Genomic DNA, 20115 nt, shown 5'->3' on the forward strand with positions numbered 1-20115 from the left:
ACACCAAATCCACCCCTCTGCCATTTTCTGGCAAGGAAGTGGGAAAAGAAAGGGAGCAGGAAATAAATTAATGGCTCCTGTCAAGAGACCACAGAAGACATACCTGCAACTGACAGTTTTTTGCTGCAATCTACATTCAGACTAAAATAGAACATAGTGAAGGCAGATAAACACACATAAACATTGAGGAACATCGCCTGGTGTTGAGCTTCTCTCGTGGAGTAAATACCAACCTCCTTCACTGAGCAGACAAGCATCTGCTCTAGCTTACAGTGGCAAAGAAAGAACACAATAATTTTGTTTTAAATAACAGTGCCTGATACAGTCTTTTAAAATGCAGGTTTGTTAAGTTTTCTGTTGCTGTTTTCACCATATCAGATATCAGGGTCGAACTGGGAAGTTAACAATTGTAATAATATGGTGAACGCCATCTGCAAGTTGTCATCATCAGAGAAGCTGCCACATCCCAGTTGGAAGAAGCTTGTGCCTGTGCTGTCGACACCGGAGGTGATGTGTGCTAGGAGCAGAAGGCGAAAACCCCATCTAGGATTCACAGGGTGTGTCTCAGAGGAAGGTGCAAAGACACAAAAAGGAAAATGTTGTCTGATGACAATAAAAATGACAAGAACATTGCCAAAACGGAGGAGCCTAAACTGTTTCTGTCACTGAGGATACAATTGTGTCCTGTTCCCTTCTTTGAATCTCAGAAGATACCAGTGCATCCCTGGGCAGAAAGAGGGAGGAAATCTCATTCTCTGCATTCCTCTCCCATTCTTCAGTGATTGCTTACTGCCCATGAGGAAGGACAGGACACTGGGAAAGGTACATTCAGGATTCTCTATCTGGACTGAGGCCTGGAAGGGAGGGAGGACCCAGGCACACACCATGGCTGTAGACTCTAAAACCGCCTTCTGCTCACACTGGGCATCAGCCTCACTATCTGGGGATGCAAGGCCTGAGAAGTTCACACTCTGAGGGAGGGAGGGGGAGGCAGGAATTCCAACTCCAGGGAAAAATGCACCCTAGCAAATGTCTTATAGTTTAATCCAAATGTTCTTTTCAAAACTGTGGAGGGGAGAAGGTTGGACTCCTTCAAATCTAAAAGAGTAAAGTATTTCTGAATTCATTTCTGGTCCTCCCTTAGTTGTCATTTTAGACTTTAATTGAATCTATGGCAGACTCATAATTGTCATTACTGTAGGGCATCTGAAAACAGTTAAATGCTATAGTCAATTCTTGAATTGCTGAGCTAATAAAGGGTATCAGGAGAACAACTAACCACCCCCCACCAAAAAAAAAGCACATTATCCTGATATGTTCCTGTAGCACATTTGCCTAATCCTAATATAGACATTAGATCCATGTCTACGTCAGGCCCAACCATGTATGTTTTGACGTCAGAGGAAGTCAGCCTGGGATTAAAATGCTGCCCTGAATAGGCCTTAAGTAATCATGAGGAAATGACGGTAAAACGTGAAACAATGAGAAGGAATCTATCAACTGGGAAATACCTCTGATTTAAGCCTTTCGATTTCTGTGTCTTGATCTTCAAGTTGATGTCGGAGTTGGTTAGCTGCAATTTTTTCTGTCTCTACGATCTGAACTAGATGAATGTACTTCTGCATTAATACTTCCCTCTCAATCAAAATGTCTGCATAACTTGAGAGAAAATTACACAGTTAGTCATTGAGATATTGTTCTACTATATATAGTTCCATATAGAATATAATATGCTACATTTGAAAAAGAAATGAGCATTATTTCTTCAGCTATCTCTACATTACATAAATGTTAACTTTCAGCTGACATTTGGTATCCTTCAATGATGAATGATTTAAATAATCATTTTACATATCCTTCACTAAGAATTCATTTAATGATACTTGCTACCCAAAATATCTTATCATAGAAGTGGGTAAAGTACAAAAGAAATTGTAATAGTTTTTAAAAGAAAGTAGTGTGTCTTCTTTAACAAAAAAAACTGAGGTCTTTTGAATTCTGGCATATGGTTTCCAGGGATGCTATTCAAAATATTTCACCGAGTAAGATATCAGCCAATCAAAATAAACCTGCTCCCAAACAGAATGAACGCAGAGACCATTAGAACAGGCACTAACTGGAAAAAAGCTATTATGTCTGTATTAGTGACCACCAACTCTGTTGGGCTCTCTTTAAGACTGCCAAATCATTGACTGTTTTTAAAGCCAACAGAAATAGAAATTATATTCTAGAAATAAGTTTAGATTATTTGGGCCCTAACTCCTGCAGCCTAGCCTGTATCTATGTCTTTGGTCAAGTATGGTAAAACAAAACTTACTCTTAGATTTTTACTGATGATATAATTCTGTGGTATCTAAAAGTTTGCTTCCAGATCTTCTTGCATCATTCAGGATGATGAAATGAATGTTCCTCCATGCATACCATCTTTCCCCAATGGTATGATAGTAGTAATTCATGATAGTTACTATTTATTGAGTGCATAGGATATAGCATACATTATTTCATCTCATCTTCCCAGCAACCCCAGGAGATTTGTGATCCCAATTGCCCAGAGAAGGAATTTGATCTTCACAGATGCAAAGTACTGACCTCAGATCACACAGCTAGTAGGTAGCAGGGCTGGGATTCAAATTAAGGTATGTCTGACCCCAAGTCCATGTTTTTAAACACCAGCTAAACTGCCTCTCTGATGAGAAAGTGCACGTTGGACATAAAGAAGAATGTTGCAGCAGAAGTGTTTTGAGATACCTGCCCAAACTTCCACTCACTTACCTCCTCTTTGGGAACTTGGGCCATGGCAAGCCATGTTTATACCACAAAAGCTGCCCTCATGACCACATTAAACCAGCCTAAAAAGAGATAACTGGTGCAAGCTAAACCAAATGGATTATTTCCTCTTGGAATCTGGGATTGTACCTCTGCCTTATTCGCTTGAACTGCAATAAAATTAACTTGGAAATTCTGGTTGCCATTTTTGGGCAGCCATATTTGGCCACACCCATGCCAAAACGGTCAAAGTGAGTCCAACGAGAGAGAAAAGAATAAGCAGATGTTCAGAAAAGCAAAGACAGGAGAGACAGAAAGTCTGAGACAGAAAGTTAATGGCCACCTGGGCTCCTGTAGCTTTCTAGTTCCTGGTGCCAGGCCCTCGTGACACTGGAATACAACTTTAGCCTGGGGTTTAGGGAGATACTGCAGTGTCTTGCTAATAAACTCTTTTTTTTTTTTTTTAACCTAAGCTGGTTTGAGGTTTAGGTTACTTGGTTTGTGTTGCTTGGAACTAAAAGTCTTAAGACACTTCTAAAAATCACAATTTTAGGTCAATTATCTCAACATCCTCAGCACCTGTATTGTGCATGTTGTTAGGGTTAGAAAAGAACCGTGTCAGCAATATTTTCAAGTCACTCGTTCTAAGAAATTACCCGAAGAGACTAGAAAGGGAGGCTATGAAATTACAAGTGACAGGAAGGGAAAAGAAGAAGAAAAGATAGAAGAGTCTTAATAGGAATATGCTTTGGGAGAACTTAAGGGAGAAAAATAGTAATAGAGCATAAGAAAGGCAATTGTTATAAAAATTCTGCCTTTCTCATCAGTTTTATTAGAAATATGCCAAATTGGTTACAAATGCATTACATCAGTGTCAGGTAGCAAAGCAGTATTTTCTTTTCTCTTAAAAAAGAAAAAGGCAGGTCCAGTTTGGAATGCAAGGCTGACTTCACACAGACTCATCACCAACGTCCTCCCTGTGCTTCCAAAGTCTTTGCTAAAAAACTTGTTTTCTGTTTAAAGAATGAAACCGTAAAAGCTTTATAAAAACAGGAAAATATGCCATCAATAGACCAGACATCCTCAGCACCTATATAATGGAATTTGTATAATTCCATGAAGAGAAAAACTAAGCAAGCAGAATTAGCTTGGTGGGGAAATGAGAGTAGAGGAAACCACAGATACAGATACCTTGCATAAGCACACTTCTCACCAAGAGTGGCCCAGAGAGTCTCCAAACTCAGCAGCAACAAATGTAAACAACAGAGGGGAGGCAAGGGCAATTGTTATGATCTTCCATTAAACAAGTACCTTTAGAATATGTGAAGTTAGGCTCCTCCTCTTCACATCCCTCAAAAATAAGAACTAAAAGGCACAGCTGGCAGCAGTGACACATCCCCAGCTGACAGTGCAAGGTCTGCTTTCTCTAGAAAAGGGTGGCACCTTCCTAAAGAAGGACTCCAATGAGGGAGCTGGACTCTGAGAACAGAGGTTGGGTTTACTCCAGACATTCACTGTGGACACAAGGGAGAACCAAGAAGGGAGAGGCTTTAAGAGAGCCTGGAAATAAAATACACTGTATTCATTTTCTATTCTGTAACAACAGAACTTAAGCCACTAAGTTTGGTGATAATTTGTTACAGAATAGAAAATGAATACAGTGTATTTTACTTCCAGGTTCTTAAATCAACACATATTTATTATCTCATAGTTTCTGTGGGTTAGGAGTCTAGGCTCAGTTTAGCTGGACCTTTAGGTCAGGATTTCACAAGGCTATGATCGTGGTGTCAATCAAGATGCATTATCATCATGAAGCTTGGCTGGGGAAGAATCCTATTCCAAATTCATTCAGGCTGTTAGAAAAGTTCATTTCCCTGCTGCTATAGAACTCGTGGCAGCTTCCTTCTTCAAAGCCAGTGGGAGAACATTTCTCACCTGCTCTATAAGGTCTTTCATCTGATTACATCAGGTCCACCAAGGATAATCTCCTTTTTAATTAACTCAACATTAACTGATTTAAGACTGTAATGATATCTTCAGTAACCCTTTTCCTTTGCCATATAATGTAACCTAATCAAGAAGTCACTATCCCATCATGTTTCCATATTTTAGTGGGTAGTAGCAAGTAACAGGTTCCAGCTGTGTGGGCTAAAGGGTATAGAATTACACAAGGAAGAATTTCCAACCCGCCTTCCTACTGTCTGCCCACATACCTGAAAAGGAAGCTGACACATGTTACACGATCCAGCAGTCACAGTCACAGAGTAAGCCCAGACCAGCTACCCATAATGTCCCACAGGATCCTTCATTTAGAAACAAGGAACAGCAGACACTCATGAAAACCAGCCTCCCCTATCACCACAAAAGGCCCCTATGGTAGGCAGTGTCTAAGATGGCCCCCCAGTGATCCCTGGCTTCTAGTCACTCCCTTAGGTAACAGGGCCTTCCTTTTGAGTGTGAGCTGGACCTAAGTGACTCACTTATAAAGCATACAACACAGCAGGAGTGATGGGATGTCAATTCCGCGATTAGTTTACAAGACTCTAGCTTCCACCTCACTTGCTTTCTCTTGCTGTCTTGCTGTATGCTTTGAGAGAAGTCAGCTACCAGGTTCTGAGATACTCTACAGGTTCTGAGATACTCTACAGAGAGGCCCATGAAAAGTAGACACTGTAGGAGGCCTTTGGCCAAGAGTCATTTAGGAACTGAGCTCAAGCCAACAACTGGTAAGGAAGCGAATCTAGTCAACAGCAGAGTGAGTGAACTTGGAAGTGGATCCCTCCCCAGTTATGCATTCAGATGAGAATACAGACCTGGCCAACACCTTGATTGTAGCCTTGTGAGACACTTTTGGGCAGAGGCACCCAGCTAAGCTATGCCTGGATACCTGACCCACAGAAACTGTGTATAACAACAAATTGTTTATTGTTTTAAAAATTGTTCAGCAGCAAGAGATAACAAATATAGCCCCAAATGAACAAACAGAAAAGACACTAAAAGAAACAAGTCTAATTCAGGTAAAAAGTTACCTACTATCTTCAGAAAGATACGGAAGGATATTAGAGACATAAAGCAAAAAGAGGCTGCCATGGAAAAGGAGTAATCAGATTTTTTATAAAAGAGTTCTTGGAAACAAAAAATAATTACTAAAATTTTATAGGTCAATGGAATTACTAACCAATAACCCAGACATGGCTAAAAACTAAGTTGGGTGGTCAGAGAGGTCAAATAAAGAACACTAAACAAAAATATAAAGAGACTGGAAATATAAAAGGAAAACTGAGCAACCTAGAGTATAGATCCAAGAAGTCTAATACCTGTCTTACGGGCGTTCCAGAAAGGAAAAAAGTTAGACTGCAATGGGGAAAAAATATTAATAATAAAGAAATGAGAGCTGGGCACAGTGGCTCACACCTGTAATCCTAGCACTTTGGCAGGCTGAGGCAGGCAGATCACCTGAGGTCAGGAGTTTGAGACCAGCCTGGACAACATGGTGAAACCCCATCTCTACTAAAATACAAAAAATTAGCCAGGTGTGGTAGCAGGCATCTGTAATCGCATCTACTCGGGAGGCTGAGGCAGGAGAACTGTTTGAACCTGGGAGGCAGAGGTTGCAGTGAGCCGAGATCATGCCACTGCACTTCAGCCTGGGCAACAGAGTGAGACTCCATCTAAAAAAGAAAAAACAGAAATGGAAGAAACTCCCTGAACTGAGCACAGCACAGTTCAAATAGAGAGAATAATCCAAATACCAGACAGGAGAAATGAAAACATTTCATACTCTGATATATCCTGGTAAAATATCAGAATTCTAAGGATAGAGAAAAATTTATAAGAGCTTCCAAAGAGAAACAACAGGTAGCCAAAGGAAGTGAGAATCATGCTGTCATACTTTTTTTTATCATTAACTTGGGATTCTAGGTGGCAACAGAGAATTGTGGAGAAAATATTTTGAACCTGCTTAACAATTTCTAAAACAATAAACAATACACAGACAACCAAACACTGACCAAGTACCAGGACAAGATAGGAAAAACTTACTATCCCCACATACTTACTGCAGGAAAAAACTATGAGGAGGTTTTCCAACCAAACAAAACAGAAATCAAAGACAATAAAATGACATTGAATGCAAGAAAACAAGCCAGATGAAGTAAAGGAAGCTAGAAAGAAACTAGAAGTTGACACACGCAAGGTTCTCCTTCAAGGAGCAAATATTCAATGACATACGGTACATTTCATTCTCTGTGGGATCGAACACCAACCTTGATACTTTGGGACACAATATTTGTTATAACCACTATGGAAATGTTCCTTGTTGGTTTTTAATTTTTCAGAATCAGCCTATGACAAAACACAGAGGAATAATTTAGAGAACAGAATATAAATGTCTAAGAGTTTATAAAGTGAGAATAAATAATAATGAAAGTAATAAAACCTCAGGATTAGGAAAGAAAAAACAATGAAAACACATTAAATGTCTAACTTATTATACTTATCTTTCCTAGCAGAGTCAATTCATACTGTCTAAAGTTGATAAATCAACAGTGGTTTAATTATATTATTTTAGGACATGAAGTCAACTAATTTAAGATCCAAAAATATGTAAGTAACAAAAACAGAGGGGGCAAAAGACAGGGGACATAAGAGGTATTGTAAGGGTGTTAAATTTTTCATTTTTATGCCAGAGAATCAATCACACTGGCTAAAATTAGTAAGTCAAGAAACAGACAAAAGGGCTTCACAGAACATAATAAACAAATGACCAACAAATGCATGAAAAAGGGTCCTTCTTGCTGCGCACGGTAGCCCATGCTTACAATCCCAACACTTTGGGAAGCTGAAGTGGGAGAAGAGCTTGAGGCCAGGAGTTCAAGACAAGCCTGAGCAACATAGTAAGATCTCATATCTACATTTTTTTTTTTTTTTTTTTTTTTTTTAGCTGGGATCAGCTGTGGCGGCTGACATCTGTAATCCCAGCACTTTGGGCGGCTGAGGCAGGTGGATCACTTTAGCTCAGGAGTTTGAGACTGGCCTGGGTAACATGGTGAAACTCCATCTCTACAAAATTAATACAAAAATAACCTGGGTGTGGTGGCATGCACCTGTAGTCCCAGCTACTTGGGGGGCCGAGGTGGGAGGATTGTGTGAGCCCAGGAGGTCAAGGCTGCAATGACGGTGTTCATGCCACTGCATTCCAGCTTGGGTGACAAAATGAAAGGAAGGAAGGAAGAGAGAAGGAAGGAAGGAAGGAAGGAAGGAAGGAAGGAGGAAGGAAGGAAGGAAGGAAGAGAAAGAAAAAGAAAGAAAGAAGAAGAAAGAAAGAAGAAAGAAAGAGAAGGAGGAAGGAAGGAAGGAAGGAAAGAAAGAAAGAAGAAGAAAGAAAGAAGAAAGAAAGAAAAAAAGAAAGAAAGAAAAAGGGAAGGAAAAAAGAAAAGAAAGAGAAGAAAAGAAGAGAAGAAAGAGAGAAAGAGAGAGAGAGAGAAAGGGAGAAAGGGAGAAGGAGAAGGAGAGAAGGAGAGAAGGAGAGAAGGAGAGAAGGAGAGAAAGAAAGAGAAAGAGAAAAAGAAAATTAGCTGGTTGTGGTAGCACACACCTGTAGTCCTAGCTACTCAGGAGGCCGAGGCAGAAGGATCACTTGAGCCCAGGAGTTTGAAGCTGCAGTGAGCTATGATCTCACCACCGCACTCCAGCATGGGAAACAGGGAGAGATCCTGTCTCAAAAATAATAATAATACATTTTTTTTAAAAGTCCTTCTTAATCAAAGAAGTACAAATTATTTACCAAAAGTAGTTAAGATTTTTAGAAAAAAAGTACTCAGGGCCAACAAAGATATAGTAAATAGATATTGTTATCTAGCACCACTGAAGTGAGTCATTGTAGAAGACAATATGTATCAAAACAGGTTAAAATGTTTATATCCTTTGCCTTCATAATTTCACTTCTAATATCACTCAAGAAAAATAATCTTATACTTGCACAATGAGATACAAAGAAACAAAATGCTCATTCATTAAAACAAATATAAGAAAATGGAGACAATCTAAATACACACATGTATAATATGGAATTGGTTAAATAAGCAATAATATATCTACATAATGGAATGATAACAAGCCATTTAAAATATGTTTTTTAAAAAGTCATAACATAATGGCGCATACCCAAGATTTATTGATAAACAGAAAAAAACAAGAAACTGAGATAAACATTATATGTACATGTACATGTATATATGTTCATATACAGAGGGAGAAAATTAAGTATATACACAGACATAAGCAGAAGAGGAGAAGGGAAGAGACAGAGAGAAAGGTACTCTACTGAGAGACATACATCAAAACTTAAAGGGAGGTTTCTCAGGCTGGAGCAATTATGGGTGATTTTTAATTACTTCTTGAGTTACTTCTTTTGTGCTTTTCCATACTTTCCAATATTTCTGTAATATTAAGTGGGGAGAAAAGAGAAAATACACAAAATCCTAATGGTAGTTATTTACTTCATGCATTGGGATTATAAGTAACACTGATTTCCTTCTTCATAGGTTCCTGTGAGTCCAAATGGGTTCTTTGAGTCAAGAAATATTTACTGAGTGTTGTATATTTGGAAACTGTTCAAAGCACTGTGCACAGGAGTAAGCACAGTAGGAAAAAAATCTGTCTTTATGAAGCTTACACAGTAGTAGAGAGAGAAAGTCAACATTAATAAGACAAATCTATCATATGTCACCTGGTGATGAGTACTGTAGAGAAAATACGGTGAGAGTAGAATAGGAAGTAAGGGGGCAGAGGTGACAATTTTAACCAAGCGGTGAGGGCTGCTTTCATGGAGAAATGGTACTGGAGAAACCACTTGAAGCAGGAAGCTGTGTGGCGAGCTGCTGGAACAGCATCCAGGCCCAGGGAACAGTATGTGCAAAAGCCCTGCAGTTGGAGTGGGCCTAGCCTGTCTAGGGAATGACAAAGTGGTGAGTTTCCTCAAGGGGAATGATATGGTTCAGATCTGTGTCCCACCCAAATCTCACACTGAGATGTCATCTCCAGTGCTGGAGGTGGGCCTACTGGGAGGTGTACGCGTCATGTGTGGGTCATGGGGACAGATCCCTCATGGCTTCATGCTGTCCTCGAGACAGTGAATGAGTCCTCATGAGATCTGATTGTTTAAAAGTGTGTGGCATCTTCTTCTCTCTCTCTTGTTCCTGCTCTTGCTGTATGACCCACTTGTTCCTCCTTCACCTTCCGCCATGAGTAAAAGCTTCCTGAGGTCTCTCCAGAAGTGGGACAGATGCAGGTGCCATGCTTGTACAGCCTGCAGAACTATGAGCCAATTAAACCTATTTTCTTTATAAATTAGCCAGCCTCAGGTTTTTGTTTGTTTGTTTGTTTTAAGGCAGAGTCTCTCTCTGTTGTCCAGGCTGGAGTGGAGTGACGCGATCTCAGCTCACTGCAACCTCTGCCTTCTGGATTCAAGCAATTCTCTGCCTCAGCCCCCTGCGTAGCTAGGATTACAGGCGCCCACCACCATGCCTGGCTAATTTTTGTATTTTTAGTAGAGACGGGGTTTCACCATCTTGTCCAGGCTAGTCTTGAACTCCTGACCTCGTGATCTACCTGCCTCAGCCTCCCAAAGTGCTGGGATTACAGGCGTGAGCCACAGCGCCCAGCCCAGGTATTTCTTTATAGCAATGCAAGAATGGCTTAAGACAAGGAGTAAGAAAGAAGTAGAAGAGGGAACAGGATTCTAAAGCATGTAGGTCAATAGAAAGTCTCAGGTTTTCCTCCAGCGTGAGGAATAAGCTTTGATCAAAGACTTTACAAGATTTCACTTTTTTTTTTTTTTTTTTTTTGAGACAATGTCTCGCTCTGTCACCCAGGCTTGAGTGCAGTGGTGCAATCTCGGCTCACTGCAAGCTCTGCCTCCCAGGTTCACGCCATTCTCCTGCCTCAGCCTCCTGAGTAGCTGGGACTACAGGCACCCGCCACCACGTCTGGCTAATTTTTTCTGTTCTTAGTAGAGATGGGGTTTCACCATGTTATCCAGGATGGTCTTAATCTCCTGACCTTGTGATCTGCCTGCCTCAGCCTCCCAAAGTGCTGGGATTACAGGCATGAGCCACTGTACCCGACCAAGATTTCACTTTTTTTTTTTTTTTTTTTTTTGGGACGGAGTCTCACTCTGTTGCCCGGGCTGGAGTGCAGTGGCCGGATCTCAGCTCACTGCAAGCTCCGTTTCCCGGGTTTAGGCCATTCTCCGGCCTCAGCCTCCCGAGTAGCTGGGACTACAAGCACCCGCCACCTCGCCCGGATAGTTTTTTGTATTTTTTAGTAGAGACGGGGTTTCACCGTGTTAGCCAGGATGGTCGCGATCTCCTGACCTCGTGATCCGCCCGTCTCGGCCTCCCAAAGTGCTGGGATTACAGGCTTGAGCCACCGCACCCGGCAAGATTTCGCTTTTTAACAGGATCACACTGGCTGTTGTGATGGGAAGGAAGGGTAGGGGTAGAGCATAAGAGGAGAAGGGGGTAGAGTTGGAACTATTACAATAATAATCCAGGCAAAAAGATTAAAGACAAGTCCAGGCCTGGGGACTTGGCACAGAATAGTCAATCAAATGATTCAATGTCATTGTCAAATGAAATAAATCATATTATTCAAATGAAATAAATCATCTAATATGATTTATCATTTAATATGATTTATTTTATCTAATATGATTTATTTTGCATGGCTTCTTTTTTTTTTTTTTTTTTTTTTTTTTGATACAGGGCCTCCCTCTGTTGCCCAGGCTGGAGTGTAGTGGCCTCTCAGGCTCAAACGACTCTCCCACCTTAGCCCCCCAAGTAGCTGGGACTACAGATGCAAACTATCACACATGGCCAATTGTTTTTGTTTTGTAAGATGAGGTCTCACTATGTTGCCCAGGATGCATGGCTCCTTATCCTTCACATAGTGATTTTCAGGTCATGCCATCAGTTTCATTAGGGCTCCCTAGTTTACTACTATTCTGCTCTTACAGGGGTATTCCCCCAACTCTGCATCACAAAACTTTCTTTACATATCCCACTAGTAAATGGATGTCTGCTCCAGGATTTCATCAAATCAACTGAAAACACATGCAGGGCTTCCCTTCAATATTTCTCAGACCACTGGCATTTCTATTCTGCTATATTGCCAATACATATTTTATGTGATTAAATTTTCCATTTTCTAGGTAGTACCCAAGTTTTAAAATGTTTGCCTAATCTCATTATTTTCATTTGGTTGGTTATTTTTTTATTTTGTATTTTTGCTTTTTAGTTCAACTCCCACAACAAAAAAAAGGTTTCCCCTGCCAAAGGACATATAAATCAACATGGTGAAAGCATAACTCAAAATTCAGCTGTTGAGTACAAACAGATGTCAACATTAGGATATATATGGGAACAAAATATTAGTGTCTAATATTTATAAGAATTAATAATCATGTATTATAATATTTCAAAATAGCTGGAAAAGAGGTTTTTTAAATTATTTAATTATTTATTTATTTTTGAGGCAGGTTCTCGTTCTGTTGCCCAGTCTGGAGTGCAGTGGTACAATCACAGATCACTGCAGCCTTGACCTCCTGGGATCAAGCCAACCTCCTGCCTCAGCCTACCAAATAGCTGGGACTACAGGTGCACACCACCAGTCGTGGCTAATTTTTTGATTTTTTTGTGCAGATGAGGTCTCACTATGTTCCCCAGGCTGGTCTTGAACTCCTAGGCTCAAGTGATCCACTGGCCTCGGCTTCCCAAAGTGCTGGGATTATAGGCACGAGCCACCGTGCCCTGCTGAAGAGAGGTTTTTTAGTGTCCTCATCACAAAGAAATAATAAATGTTTAAGCTGATTAATATGCTAATTACCCTGATTTTATCATGATACAATTTATGTATGTATTGAATCGTCACCTTGTACCCCGTAAATATGTACAATAATCATGTATCAATCATAAATGAACAAATAAACATTTTTTAAAAATCCTAATCACCATCACTCCATATGGAGAAAAGGGAATATTCAAATAAAATGTTGAAAAGTCCAAAGCAGAGGCACAGTGTGAAATTACAGACCTAGTTATTTTATAGAAGGGCAAAAATTATATTAGCTTAGCAAGAGGTTGTTGTTGCTGGGCCAGAATTCTGCCCCACTTATTTTGACTGAAGACGTATATATGAAGCGAACTATAGCAAAACCCAAGATGAAATGTCATAGCCCAGGTGACTAAAGAAAAACTCCACCTATCTCCAGGGTTATGCTAAATTTTATCCAGAAAACTGTTTGGAATCAGCATTCTTCATGTCAGGAGAATCATGATGCCTTTGGGAGTGGGGAAAATCCAAGCACAGATGACAATAGTACAGCTCCAATCAAAGCAACATTGGCTTTGGCCTTACCTAAGCAAGGCCAGTTCCTCTATCTTTACTCACACCCCTTCGGCATTACTATCACATACCATTTCTGGTGTCAGGTTCCCTCATGTCAGCATCTCCACTTCATTGGCTAATCAATATTTTTTAGATACCACATTAACATGAGGTCCTAACACTGTCTCCTCCACCAATCTCTTCTCTCTACTGACAGGCTCTTCCCTCCTAAGCTGTCCCCTCTACAGTAAATGGAAACACAAGCATCTTAGTTAAGAGAGATCAAAAAGAGGAACAAAAATTAAAGACTAAAAACCCCTCTTCTAAATATTGTTCCTTCTTTCCTGTTCACAGTCACAAGTTCATTACTTAAACATTTCACTAAACTTTGGGACACATGGAAAGTTGTCGATAATCCTTTCTAAAGCACAAGTAAATATAAAAGCAGGCAAAATATTGTTACTAGGAAACACAACAGAGCATCATTAGTGGTAAAATTATTACCTTGGGACAGAGAAATTTCAAGGAGTGCTTCTAAAAGTGCATATCTTTTATAGTACTATATTATAAAGCTGAGGAAAATGTTTAATATCACAATAGACATTAATGAGTCTTTCCTAACACTGAGACTTTCATTTCTTTTCAAATGTGCATAAGTAGGTATTGGTAGAATTATCTTTATCATCACAGAAAATTCTTCAGCAAGAGTACATATGTAACTGTATCAATCCAACCAGAATAGATTAAATGGGCTTATATATGAGAACATATAAAGACTCTAAGCAAAAAAGCAATGAAAATAAGTGTTGGTAAGGATGTGAAGAAACTGGCACCCGCAATACGTTGCTGGTGGGAATGTAAAATGGTGCAGCCACTGTAGAAAACAGTTTGGCAGTTCCTCAAAAAGTTAAACGTAGAGTTGCCAAATGACCTGGCAATTCCACTCCTAGGCATATACCCAAGAGGGTTGGTAACATATGTTCATGTACAAATGCACACAAATATTCACAGCAGCATTATTCATACTAGCAAAAAGTGGAAACAATCTAAATGGCCATCAACTGAGGAGTAGATAAATAAAATGTGGTATATCCATACAGTGGAATAGAATTCAGCCATTAAAAGGAATGAAGTACTAACATATGCTACAACATTAATGAAGCTTGGAATCGTTATGCTAAGTGAAAGAAATCAGATGCAAAATGTTTGTATGATTCCATCTATATGCAATGTCCAGAATGAGCAAATCTCCACAGAAAGGAGATTAGCAGTTGGCTAGAGCTAGGGGAAGTGGGGAAATGGGAGTGACAGCTATCGGATATGGGGTTTCTTTTTTGGTGTTGAAAATGCTCTGAAATTAGTGGTGATGGTTGTACAACCTAGTAACTATACTAGAAAAACACTGAATTATACACTTTACAATGATAAACTTTATGGTATATGAAGTATACCCTGATTTTTAAAAATATTTTTTAAAAAGCAATAGAACAACTTCCCCCCAAAAGTAATATACTTTCATTGCATTGTAATTCAAAAACTCTAATGTCAAAAAAAATCCCATAGGTATAACTACAAGACAAAAAAATGATGCAGGGTGATTTGAACAAATATAAAAGATGAATACATTTTTGTCTTACAAAGAGCTTATTAAAAAACTTCTAGAAAAACGCCAATATGAAAAAAATGGGAAAAGGATATGAGATGATAATTTATACAGGAAATATAGACAGATATTAGTGATAGCAAAACACAATCTTACCAATAATCAAGAAAATGCTTATTATACCAATATATCATTTTTAACCCACTGATATAGTAAAGATTTTAAAAAGTGATTCCAGCTTTCTTCTGCCCTAATGGAGGGAGATTAAATCAGTACATGCATTTCTGAAAAGCAATTTGGCACCATGCTGGGGCAGGGCACAAAAGATGAGCAATACACAATTTGCTTTGAAGGAATTCAGGCTGACAGAGAGATACAGACACATAAACAAATCAATGCAATAATCTCTTAGGTGCTTTGAGCGAAATAATAAGTTACAGTGAGGAAGCAAAGAAGGGAATGGTCAGGCCTTCCTGCTGGCAGAGGAAGAGGACCAGGAAAGAAGATGCAAGCTGCTAAGGGCTCCATCCTGAAAGATGTGTTGGTTTAAGTCAGACTGGAAGAGACATTCCCACACATTAAAATTCCTGTATGTAGTGGCTCCAGCTAGAGCCCAGGACATAAGGGGAGCAGTGGCACGAGGAGTTCACAGAGGTCAGCTCAGAGGGGCCTCGCTTGGACTGGCTCACTCCATCCCAGAACTCAGGGCAAAGCCTAGCATTGGGTAGGGAAGCAATAAGTATCAGTGAAATAATGAATATTTTCTCTTCTTAAAGCAACATGGAGGACCATTATCTCTCCTTCTCTGCATACATTTAAAATTTTCTACAAGAAGAAGTAAACTGAATTTATAATAACTAAAAGCAACCGGGAACCCCGGAATTCCTTCAGCAGATCAGATGTTTGCTTAGAAAGGGCACTCTAGTAATTGTAGAGAATGGATGGGAAGGAAGCCGACCTGGAAGATACAGGCGAGGTGGCAGAGCAATAGTCCAGGCAATTGGTGTTGGTGGCCTGCACCAGGGCAATGCTGCAGACATGTGGAGGAACAGAGAACGGTCATGTTCTGAGGTAGAATCCACAAGCGGTGACTGGAGTGAGCAGTTAGGACAGGGTCAGGGGATGATATCCTGCTGGTTTGAGTGACTGAGTGTATGTGAGACTATGCTTTGTATTCCTATCCGGGAAAAGAATTTGAAGCTGCCTAGAGAAATACATGAGTTTCGGTTTGTCTTGCTTAGTATCAAGTAACTCTGAGCACCCAGTGACAGATGATATATAGATAGTTCAATATTGAAAAATACATGTGGGTGAATTTCTACATATAATGGAGGCTATATATCTTTGTGGTTAAGTGCATAGGCTTTGGAGTCAGCCTGCCCAGGACTTGATTCCAGCTCTGTCATTTACTAGATTGGTGGCCCTCAGGAGATCATTTCGTCTCTCCAATACTCAGATTCACTGAGCTACTTCATGAGATATCATGCATATAGCATGGTATTTAGCAGAGCAGGTATTGAGAAAGAGCAGCTCTATCTACACGGCCTAAGTCTGGGGGGTGGATCCAAGTGAGGAACCAGGAAGAGCAAAAGCGAAGCCCTACACAAGCAGCCACAGTAAAGAAAGTGACAGAACACAAGGAGTAGTGAAATAGGACAAAAAGAAATTGTCAAAGGAGTAGAGGGAGAATCGGGGAGACATCGTAAACAAAAGGAATGAAAATTTTGAGATAAGACTTAGATCCCTATAAACTAATGTTAAAAGAAGCCCTCCAAATTAACATAAAAAGGTGGCGAATAATGTGAATAGCAAATAAAATGTCTGTAATTATATCATTCTACCTATCTATCCATATGCAAATGTACAGAAAAATCTGGAAGTATGCACAACAAACTGTTACCAGTAAATATTCTGAGGAAGTAAATGGGCTTGGGGAAATAAAGGGGGAGGGGGTGGAACTATATCTTTTTACTTTTGTATTGTCTGAGTTTTCTTTCTTTTTTTTTTTTTTAAGGGAACTTGCTTTTATGTATTACCGGTGTAATTCAAAAGTAAGTATTAAATATGAACAGAAAGTTGAAGTTATATAAGGAAAGAAAAGCTTTGGAAATTCATTGTTGATCCAGGTGACAACAGTTACAGTAGAGCAGGGACAAAACCCACCATGAAGAGCTGGAAAGAGGAAGAGCTGCGTGCCTAGGAGAGCAACCGAACCATTTCTTCAAGAAGCCGGGCTGCACGTGCAAGAGAAGACAGTAGCTAGAGGAGTAATCAGTGCCAAGAAAAGCCTTTCATTTCTCTTTTGAGACAGGAGAGATTTTCAGGAGATCCAAAAAACACAGGAAAAAAAGCTAAGGAGTGAGGAGTAAACAGACTGGAAATATAAGAGAGAAATGGAATAAGTAATGAAGCAAGAAATCAGAGAAAGAGCTCAAGGGAGAAATTTGTCTTGAACCGGAGATGGTTCTCCTGGAGCAGGCAAAGAGAATCATGAGGACTGCTCCCACCTGCAGGTGAGATGACGTGCACGTGAGGACGGGGCCTGCCCGGTGAGTGTAGGCAAAAGGTCTGACTGCCTCGTCAGCTGGATGCTTAAGGTGCAAGACAAGCACTTGAAACAAAAACATTGAGAAGGGGCCGGGCGCAGCGGCTGAAGCTTGTAATCCCAGCACTTTGGGAGGTCGAGACGGGCGGATCACGAGGTCAGGAGATCGAGACCATCCTGGCTAACACAGTGAAACCCCATCTCTACTAAAAAATACAAAAAACTAGCCGGGCGAGGTGGCGGGCGCCTGTAGTCCCAGCTACTTGGGAGGCTGAGGCAGGAGAATGGCATAAACCCGGGAGGTGGAGCTTGCAGTGAGCTGAGATCAGGCCACTGCACTCCAGCCTGGGGAACAGATTGAGACTCCATCTCAAAAAAAAAAAAAAAAGAGAAGGAGGAAAGACAGCTGACAAAAGTATTAGCAAAGTATTAAAATAAGAAAATCCAAGCCCAGCTTTTCCCTATAGAAAACAAATTGTAACCATCAAATCAAGTGAAATACTTCACAGTTTACACAGTATCCCTTCTCTTCCATGTTGTACTTTGTAGGCTGTAAAAGAAAAAGAAATGTTGAATTCTCTTTCATTGTGGCAAATATGAAGGCAAAGCCCTGACAGAATTTCTTAGCAAAAAGGTATATATATATATACCTTTAATGGACAAAATTCACATTTTCAGCTTTAAAGTGGTGACAGTCTTACTGTTACAAGAAGAATACAAATTATGGTGTTGGATTGCTTTAGGCTATAACATCACTGCCCATCTCTAATTTTTCTAGTCCTGTGATGTTGTTGTGACACATGAAACATTTTCAGCTTTTCTATGTCATCACTCTTCTCTGATTTGTGAGGGATTTCTCTCTGTGTGCATTCTCTAAAGGGCTGATTTTAGGGGGATGATATGATATATACAGCGGCCTTTAGTGCTGTACAGATTTTTATACTGTATACTTTGCTGCAAATTAAGCCTTTTTCCAAGGATGAGCTCACAAGCATTAGGTGTTGGGCGTTTGGTGCAGCTACCACATTGTGTGTCTGTGTGTGTATGCATGTGTGTGTATTTTAAGGGAGAGAGAGAATGAACAACAGCTGTCTCAGGCATATGTAATTGAAAGGACTAAACATTAAAAACAGACCCAAGAGGCTGCATTACAGCTTTCTTTACTGGAAAAGAGAATAAGGCTTAATTGAAAGGTTTAATGGAAGATAAAGTCTCTCTGATCGTCAAGTTGGAGACTGATATGGTGAAAGAAAGGGTCAGGTCAGGCCCTTGCCAAACACCATCTGACGTGAGCTTTATGGAGTGGAAACATATTCCTTTTTGTAATTCTTTTTTGTATGCTCTGCCCTTAGAGGAAAGCCTGCGATCCACCTTCACAAGATACACCCTGAGGGGAGGGAAGAGAATCGAGGTGGAAATTTGAGCAGGTTCAGCTGAAGAAATCAGAAAGCAGGCAAAAGATAGTGGAACAGTCTCAAACACAGAACACACAAGCCATCTGCAGGGTGTGGAAAGCTACACGCATTCAACAGTGCTCTGTGCTAGGCTCAACGTTCTTAATATCTGTTTTCCCAATCCCTCCACCTTGGTAGAAACCCAAACTCTCCTCTCTCCTCAGGATACACCTTGCTTCTCTATCAGCCCCCTGGATACTCAACATACCAAGGGATCAATTCAGTATCTCACAGTTCCCTTCCTTTCCCAGCGATAATCATACTCTTCCAATTTCCAGCAGAAACTGCCCAATGCTTCCTGGCCAATGCTCATCATCTTTGCCCCACAAACCTGTCCTCATTCAACATTTCTTCTCCCAGTGAGTGACACCGTCCAAGTTAGGGGCCTGAGAGATGTGTTAGATGCCACCCTAGTCTAACCTTCCTCATTTCTTCCCAAATGTCATAGTCTAGGTCCTGTGGGTATTAGGCTTAGTCCAAGATGGGAAGACCCTTGGAAGATATTCAACTGGATCCACATCTAGGCCATGACTATTTCCTAACTGCTGATACTTTGCTTGGTCCATGTTCTAGCAGATGAAACACTGAAAAGTTATCTTTTCAGCTAACAAGCCCTAAGGACTCACAATCAACGAGGTCAGTGTCTTTGATTGTCCTAGTGTCTACAACTAAATTAACCATGATGGACACATATGGACAAGAAAACAAAGAAGAAATGTCAGGTTATTTTTTATGTCCAGAGTTCCATACTCAAGTAGCAAACCACATACGAAATAAGCATAGACATAACTGCTATGCAAATGCTCTGGTCTCAGCTCGACCAGACAAAAACAAGACTGGGTCTTGGTAGCAGCTTCCCCTGAACTAGTGCCATAACATGTGGTAAAATGATATCCTAAATGTGCCCGTTATCTTAGAAATGCAGTATTGGCGAATGGTAAGCAAAACATTAAAATGAGCTTCTTGGACTGGTTAAAGCTTCAAAATGAAAAATGTTAATTTCAAAATGATTTTTTTTTTCTGGGCCAGATCTCAAGGAGAAAACATGCAACTGGAATCCCAGAAAATGACCCTAAGATTCTCTGAAGGCAAAGTGGGGGGCAAGTAGATTCTGCTCTGAGATATGAAAGCCAATAGAACAATGTGATTTACATAGCACACAAAGACAGCACACCCAGGCTGGTACTGAAAAGCCATCCCAGGAAAACAAAAGTAAATAGAGAAGGGGTTCTGAGCAGTCTTTGAATCTAAGCAGCATCTACAGGAGGATTTGCAGCTCGGAAAAGAACGTCTTGTGCTAAACTAATCAAAAGTTTTGACTTTTTAAAAGAGGGATCAATAAAACCATAAATATTGAGTAG

The 20115-nt window shown here is 40.2% G+C and overlaps 1 protein-coding gene across 4 annotated transcripts in view; it reads right to left on the bottom strand.

The window, feature by feature from the left end:
* RASGRF2 (Ras protein specific guanine nucleotide releasing factor 2) overlaps positions 1-20115 on the bottom strand; it is a 275484-nt gene that overhangs the window by 169911 nt on the left and 85458 nt on the right. For all 4 annotated transcript variants that reach the window (XM_030926934.1, XM_030926935.1, XM_030926936.1 and 1 more), the window contains exon 3: positions 1512-1659. In XM_030926934.1, the coding sequence (XP_030782794.1) occupies positions 1512-1659 (148 nt within the window). The remainder of the gene's footprint in view (positions 1-1511; positions 1660-20115) is intronic.

This window comes from Rhinopithecus roxellana, chromosome 3 (assembly GCF_007565055.1).
Source record: "Rhinopithecus roxellana isolate Shanxi Qingling chromosome 3, ASM756505v1, whole genome shotgun sequence".
Taxonomy (NCBI): domain Eukaryota; kingdom Metazoa; phylum Chordata; class Mammalia; order Primates; family Cercopithecidae; genus Rhinopithecus; species Rhinopithecus roxellana.